We start from the raw sequence: 8,176 nt of genomic DNA, 5'->3' as shown, positions 1-8,176 counted from the left end.
CCTGCTTGGGTTTCCACCACAGAGAACTTTTACCTTTTCTCAGAGGTTTCATCTGCTCAACCAACATGTGACAGCTTCCAAGCTTCCACAGTTACACCAGCAATAGATGGGCCAAGGTGTCCAGACAGAGCTTCGGCTGTCGCTGGCTGCAGGGCTCAAGGAAGTGCTGCATTTGCCTTGTTCATTCTGCCGAGCAGTGGGCTGCAGATGCACCAGAATTAATTTCTGTCTCAAGTCCAATGGCTGCAAACACTCCAGTGAGAACGGACGCTGTGTGGGTTTCAGTCCCCACGCAGGCTGTTCCAGTTACAGTGCTACAGTCTCGTTTTGTCAGAGCTGACAACTAAGCCTGTTTGCAGGCCAGGACAGTTTGCCACAGCAGCAGCCTCTCATAATACAACCTAAGGATGGGCACCAAAGCCTCCTGAACCAAGCCATGTGATCAGTGACAGCCTATGCTGGCTCATCTATAACCCTAGCTCTGGGAGGAACCGAACCAAGCTGAATGCCCAGGTCAGCCCAACCTCCCAGCAGAACAATGACAGCCCTGGGAAGCCAACATCTCCCCTGCAACCCACCCCCAAAGCTCTGCGAGGCAGGTGATGTGCTCTCCACGGGAGGCTGCACCAACACGCTGCTGTGCCGCTCGCAGGAGCGGGACAATTGGCCCATCCTGACTCACAGGTTCCTTGGAAGCGTCTCTCTTCCAGTCTATGCCTTCTCCAGTCATACTTAGCTTGGCACAGAGCACAACCAGGACTACGTTCCAGAGCCCTTGAGGAAAAGATGAAAGGAAAAGCCTCGGATTATCATTGTACACACTCCAGCTCATCTGATGCATCTAGTTCCCTCATCCAACAGTCTCTCTACCAGCGAAGGGGGAGGGAGAATTTTTTCCTGCGGCTGCAGCAGCACTGTACAAAACTATCCTTCATCCTTGGCACTGCTGTAACTCAGCTTCAGCTCAGGGAAAAATTTCTTTCAGGGCATTTATCTGTATTTGAAATGATCAAAAGGCAACAAATTATAAAGTACATCTGGCAAAAAGCGTGTAAAAGATTCCCCAAAACTTTGCACAGAAAGCCGTGGACGTCATACACACGCAAAGGATCAAATGTCAGTGAGATTAAGGTACCGTAAACTAACCCAAGTGACAGGACAACAGGGCAACTGATACTGTTAGCCAAGTGAGCACTATGGATTCTTTCCTAGGTTATCAATAAATGGTTTGTTTTCACCTCTCTCCTGTTATTTTGCATGGAAGGTACCTCCCTATCAAACATGGTTTTATCTTGACAATTAAATCACATTGGCAGCCTGCTCTATTTAATCTTTATTACATCCTAATTAGCCTCGCAGAACCTAGCACTGCTCTCCTGAGAGCTGGTTCCCTGGTGATGCCCCTGCCAAAACAATACCCATGGCACTCTGGATTTCCCTGCACAAGGACAGCCAGTGCCTTCTGGTGTCAACTCAAGTCATCACTTGTTTGCTGCAACAGACACACTTGTATCCCATCTGTTGTCCCTATGGACCACAGCACTGCTCTGCTGGAAAGAAAGCGATGCCTTGAGGAGAGGGGCTGAGTCGGGAAGCAGGGGTAAAAAAAAAAAAAATCCTTTGAGTGTCATTCCACTCCCTCCTGTCCTCAACACACCATGAGGTCTCAAGGTAGGACATTTCACTGGTCATAAAGGGTTCAACTGCAGGACAACTGCTTTCCTGGCCAACATGTGAGAAACTGAACTAGGAGATTCCACAAGCAAAGGCAAAACCTGCTACAGCTAACATTAAAAAGAGACTTCTACTGTTACATGCATCAGGGTTTACAGTGGCTCTCATACAGATAAGGTTTGAAAGGATTCCCAGGTTTCTCCAGGCAGTGCAGCCACATCTCAGGGCTGCTGAGGTATCTTATGACCACTACCTTCATACTTCACAGCGGGAACAGCGATCCCTCTTCCACAGCAGGAGAAAAAAAAGTAGAAAAGCTATGATGGGATTGAGAAAACCAAGATGATGTAACTAAAGAACTTTATTATAGAAACCCTTGGAGACACATTCTGGCCCCAGTCAGGGTAGGGAATTTGGGACCAGTGAACCATTGTGGTGTGCAGTTTGTCTTGACAGACTCAGAACAACTTCTGAACAAAAATACGACAGTATTGTAGACACCAGCCTCAGGAGAACAAGTGCTTGGACAGCAATCCTGTTACTCAAGACCCTCTAACAACCTCCAGGGGAATAACAGCATATCCAGAGCATTAATCAAGTAGGCATATTCAGACTGGTCAGCCCAGAGGCACTCATAGAGTAGGCAAAAGCTGGAGTGCCAGGACGCCTTCTAGACACAATGACTGCCTGGCACATCAGGCTGAGTTCAGTGAGGTTAACCACTGCTCCCAGCATGTTTCTTCACTCATGGAACAGCCTCAACAACATCTAGACTGAATCTTCATAGAAAGTCTTTGCCATGGCATGTGCCACTTTTACCACCTTCTTCTCCTTGGCATCCGGGCCCATGTTGCTGCGGGCTAGTTTAATCCAATACTGCTCCGTCCTGGACAGATAGTCTGCATGCTTCTCATCAGGCTGAACAGATGGGTGTTGCTCCTCTCCTAGTACACAATGGGAGGAAGACAGAAAGAGAGGTCACAAACAGCTAATGAAGGCAATCTGCTCTTCCCATGTGTCAGCCCAGCCAAGACTACTCTTCAGCTAATGTGTTTAAATGTAATAGCCTAAAAACCTGTCAGCAGCCAATGAAATTTCTCCTCTACCCTGAGAGCAGTGTACTATGAAAACTTTGTTTTTGCTGGAAAACTCACCTGGATGCCAGTGAGGTCTTCCAGGCTAGCAGCGGAACCAGCAGGTATTGTACTAAACCTCACTTTATATTAGTATGAAGACAACATTCATCTTAATCATTACCTCCCTCATCTTCACTCTCCTCTTCAGAGCTCTCCTCTTCCTCTTCCCCTCCCTCTGCACCTTCCATATCATCCTCCTCTTCATCCGATTCCGATTCCTCCAGCCATTCTTGTGCTTCTTTGATGAGAAAGAAAATAGAAGAAATAACTAACAAGCTGTTTCCCACTCCTACACCCAGAACTGTCACGGAGCATGCCAGGGCAAGGTCAGACAAATGTGCTCCTTAAGAGCCCTGCTGTATTCATTGCCCTCGCAGGTCCACCCACTGTACAGGGGCTGGCTCTGATGGGGAGCAGTGGGAAGAGATGAAATAGAGTCAGGGAGAAGTGAACAGCACAGAACAGCTGTGGAAGAAAAACTGGTTAGTGCTGATGCTGACAAGAGTCAAATCTCCTCCCTAGCACTTCACAGTTCTGTGATCATGAGCAAGACTCCTTCCTTTCTGCTTTTTGCCCATTACGCACATGCAGACTGTGCATGCAGGGGCACCCTCTTTTATTGTCTCTCTACAGTGCCTAGCACATGACCTGGACTCAATCACCTAGCCACTACCATAAGGGATATGTTGCTCTAAGATAGACCCACAGTTTCTTTCAATAATGAGTAGAAAATCCATCAAATCCATCTTCACTGAGGTCTCTCAGGTAATGCTTTCTGCAACACTACTGAACTCATGTAATGACCATGTAGCCAGGAATTCAGGGACCTGACTTCTATGCTTGCCACATCCCCTGAGCTAGCCTTCTCAGCTTGGAAACAGCCCAGCAGGGTATTCAGAGTATGCAGCAAACATACTACACATTTAAGGTACAAAGAGATAACCCTAGGTAATGCCCACATGCTTTGCAGTACCCAGGACCCTCACTGCCCTGAGAAGGTGAGGACAGGCAAGAGCATACATCCCTGTCCTCTGCCGAGTGGACAAGCATGGCACAGCAGGACTTCCTAGGCCAGAACTTGCCACCAGTGAACAAAGACACCCTGTTTGCAAGTCTTGGTTTTCAAAGTAGACAAACCAGAGCTCACTCTTTACAGTGATCGCAAAGCTCGGGATCAGACAGGTTTCTGCAGCGACGGTGACCATAAGACACTGCATATCACATACTCCCAAGCTTTTTCCTGTCCAGGAAAAAACACTACTCAAAGGCTCATCACCACCCCTTGAGGAAGCTCCATAGTTGGTTTTTTTTTTCCCCTAGTGTAGTGTTGCTACACTAGTTTGCTACTAAAGGCAAAGAGAGATCCCACCATCAGAGCTTACTTGGATCCATCTCCACTAGCACCTTCCATTCTTCCATCTTGTGTAGGTCGATGCTGTAGAGGTCACTAAGGGTGAACTGGCGATCGCCCACCTCAAACATTCCCCCATACACATAGAGAACCCCATGCTTCACCGCCAACATGGCATTCGAACGTGGGCATGGCTCCACTTGCTGGCCCAAGGCTCCATCCTCCTCATCCTCCTCTGATTCAGACCTCTCCTTCTCTTCTGCAGGTCCAGAGATCACCTGCTTGATTGTCATGACAGTCCCATCTTCTGCCACCACCTCTTTGACTATCTCCACTGGGCCTTGTGGAGGTTGCTTCTCCATCTCCTCGTCTCCAGCACCCTCCGCCTCACCTTGTCTGCCACGTCTTCGCTTCCTCTTCTCTGATTTTGGTCCCTGTTAATAGGAACAAGGAACAGGAGGAGACTGCGTGTGAATTGTGTGCACCTAATAGCATGTACAGCAGTTAATACAAATACTATGGATGCTGCTGGGAGGGAGCGGAGAGAATTCAATTATTTTTCACTAGAATTTTAAGTCTCAAGTGATAGGTGCAACATCCCGCTCAGCATGAACTTCTACCAGCCATAGAACAAGGAGCAATGAAACTTCTGGAGAACCCATGGCATGGAGTTACTTCCTCTATTAATGGCAGCACGTGCTGAAGAGACAGAAAACAGCTCTTTTGCTCTGTCTCCTGAGGTGCATGCAAATACACACACAGTCCACTAGTCTGTGACAGGAGCAAGAGAAAATAACCCACCATTTTGTGAAATCAAAACAATTGCTGGGTGCTAAATTACAGTGCATTACCAGGAAGCGCTCCAGGTCTTCGAAGTACTGTATGAAAGGGCTGGAAAACAGTCAGCTAGGCAGGCAGAAGCAAACACCTGAGTGCATGTTTGCCTGTTATTATGTGACTGACTTCTCCTTTTTGAGAACAAAGCTAGAAACAGTGGGGATGGAAAGAAGGAAGTTCAACCAGGTCATTTGCAGCTCACTTCCCCCTTAGGAGTAGTTCAAACAAAATCAAATATCTGAGCTGAGGGCCACATTCCTGAAGTTCTTATGAGCCAAGGTTAATATTTCATCTCTTCGAGTAGCTCATCAACACTGGGGAAAAGAGGGTGGTTTTTTGATCCCAATGCAACACAAGATCTTTTCACAGTAGCTTTTACTGAACTATCTCATGTCAGAATTACACATCTGACCTGGAGCTGGCCTCCGGTAAAACACCGTGACTATGTTTTCATGCTGCTTTGTTGCATTACACAGCAACGGGGCACATGCAGCCTGACTCCTGGAGGAGAGGGATTGCCTCCTGAACCACTCTCGCTTTATGCCCAACCATCAGAGCTCATAGGCTTCATCTCTCCCCAGAAGGGTGACAGTCTGCATCACATTGTGAAAGCGGGGCATGGAGAGCACAAGGAGCTATGTGGCAGGAAAGGAGAGGGGTAGCACAAAGTTAGAGAATTCAGTTGGTCTGGTAGCAAAAACCTGCTAGAGTTGCACATCCCCAGCTTCGTTTCTACAGCCTCTCCCCCTCTTCACAATCAGTGGGTCACAGATCAAAGCAGCAGCCACACCTGGTAGCTCAGCTTCTGGAGCACCCCGAGTTATTAAAAATAGAGGCTTGCTCCACACTGCGAGAAAGCTATATGAGGCAAAAAAAGGCCCAAAGGGCATGTGTCAGATGATCAAGGAGAATGAACTGAATATATTTGTGTTATTTTTAAAACAAAACCTTTAGCTGTCCAGGAAACCAGCGGTTTTTCCCGATGTCATAGAAATAAATATCATTGAAGAAGTCCCCTTCAATGCTCTCTTCCTCTTCTTCATCATGCACACCTCCAAACAGGAGGGAGCGGTTATTGGGACCAATCGCGATGGAGAAGCCAGACCTGGGAGTGGGTTTCACTCCAGACGGGTTGAGCCGACTCCATGCCCACTTGTCTGGTAATGGATAAAAGCAAATATGAGCATCAGCGAAGGAGAATCCTGATGATTTTCTTATCTTCCAAGGCCCTTCAGTACTCCAGCAAGTAACTCAACGACCCATTTTGGACATTCTCAGCTGCACAGTGTGCGTTCAACAACAGCGTTAATCAGAACCACTTGCATTTCCACTTCAATCAGGCAGCTAATCCGCACATCCCTTCTACACTTGGAAAGCTGTTGTGTCTTCAATACAAGCAAATGCAGAGAGCTATCTTCAGGGTGTGCTTTCTGGGGCAAGGAGCCTCTTGGAAGGTGTATACACCTTTACAGGAGGGTGGAGTTTAAACCAGGATTGATTATAGCCTTCAAGCACCAAGGAAAGGTACCTCGGTTATCCCATGGAGCCCACCCTACACACCAATTGTCTCCACAGGTCCCTTCTACTACAGTACCTTATCTGCCAACTTGCACCACTGCCTTAGCCCCAAGAATAAGTACAGTTAATTGTAAGGAGACCCAACCACACATTAAAAAAGGGCTCAGCAGCTGGAGAAGGCTTATGCTCTAAACCCTACGCTTTTGCTCCAATCCTTTCTACTTTGGATTTAGAGCAAATCCCTAAAATGCAGGCTGGGAAAAGCATATGCACTGGCTGGGCACTGTGTTTCCCAAGGAACCACAATTTCAACACGATAAACTATAAATAGTACATAATGCGAGCAGGGTCGGGAATCCAGACAATATATGTGACCAACCTCCTCCCCAAATACCGCTTTAAGATGGTCAGATTTAAAGAAATCAGTCACGATTTTAACATTTTAGAAATTCAGCTCAAAGAAGATTGTCCCATTCCCTGAGCCAAGGACAAAATACAATCTCTCCTAAGGAAAGTGATGGAATTCCTATTTCTGGGGACATTCACAGATAAAACAACCAACCAACCAACAAACCACTCTTGATAATATCCCTGCACTAGGTAATCTCATGAGATCACACCCCAATCTTCTCTCTTAAGAGTCTGTAAGTGAGCCACCACTACCAAACAGTTTGTCAAACCAGGAATTTCCAGTGTGGAGAATTCTGAAATCCCAAAGATTGTCTGTTGTGAAACAGAAGAGCAGCAATCAAAATGTCCTAGAGAACAGGAATTTCAAAATGTTGTTTTAATTCCCTCCCACACATAAACCAAAAAAATCCCTAAAATATCTTTTCTTGCAGATTTTCCTGAAGCTGCCTGTGCGGGCCAGAGCTTCTCACATAGTTATGCAAGGAGCCTGGAGACCCTCCACTCCATCTCAGATTATTCCAGGACCAACTGGGAGGCGCCAACATAGATGATGCTGTCAGCTAGATGTGATTCTCTGACAAAAAGTATACCCCAACCTTCCTCCAGAGCTCAGCCAGTTCCTCACAGAAGTTTCTCAACAAGCTCCAATCCCCCAGTGTTTCACTGCGTCAGAGCTACCATTTACATGAGCTCTGAAATCAAGTCACCTGGAGCTGAGAACCATGACTCCTTACAGCCTTTGGCTAACCAGCAAGCTTTACTCAGCAAAGCAGACACAACCTCACCTTTTCAGGATGTAAAATGGAGTGCGAGAAGGGGACAGAACCGTTGTGCGGCATACAGTCTGCTGCAGCAACAAGCGCCCATTTCCCTTTGCAGAGCACAGCAGTGAGGAATTCTGCCTGCGTGTGTGATGGCCCGTGTTCCTCCTCCAGCACACATAAACAAAAAAGGAGGACATAATTCCTCCAATATCCCCCTGAAACTACTGTTTCCTTCACCCTAGCCCCTTTCTTTTTAAGCTAGTCACAGTATACAAATGCACTTAGCTACTCCTGGGAAGAAGAAATATTTAAATCAACTCATCTGCTGTGTTTAGCCCCAAAGCAAACACTGGGGCATAGTGCTTTTCAAGGGAAATTTTGTTCTAGGCTTGGGGTTTTTTGGTCTGTTATTCAAAGGAAGAGAGAGGATTTGTATTCACAGTCCTGCAGCATCACTTCCAGCACAGCCCTCCTACCTGCAGCAG

General features: G+C 46.9%; 1 protein-coding gene across 1 annotated transcript in view; it reads right to left on the bottom strand.

Annotated features, from left to right (window-relative positions):
• Window positions 1-2,020: 2,020 nt before the first annotated feature.
• The window catches only part of KLHDC4 (kelch domain containing 4), a 29,194-nt gene continuing 23,038 nt past the window's right edge, over window positions 2,021-8,176 (bottom strand). The window contains exons 9-12 of the mRNA XM_009323048.1: window positions 5,947-6,155; window positions 4,193-4,595; window positions 2,932-3,048; window positions 2,021-2,618 (exon numbers count right to left, since the gene is read on the bottom strand). Coding sequence (XP_009321323.1) covers window positions 2,443-2,618; window positions 2,932-3,048; window positions 4,193-4,595; window positions 5,947-6,155 — 905 coding nt within the window. The 3' untranslated portion in view covers window positions 2,021-2,442. The remainder of the gene's footprint in view (window positions 2,619-2,931; window positions 3,049-4,192; window positions 4,596-5,946; window positions 6,156-8,176) is intronic.

The sequence above is a fragment of the Pygoscelis adeliae genome, unplaced genomic scaffold, assembly GCF_000699105.1.
Source record: "Pygoscelis adeliae isolate BGI_AS28 unplaced genomic scaffold, ASM69910v1 Scaffold414, whole genome shotgun sequence".
NCBI classification, from domain to species: domain Eukaryota; kingdom Metazoa; phylum Chordata; class Aves; order Sphenisciformes; family Spheniscidae; genus Pygoscelis; species Pygoscelis adeliae.
The sequence above is the reverse complement of the archived record's forward strand: the minus strand, read 5'-3'. Positions and strand labels throughout refer to the sequence as shown.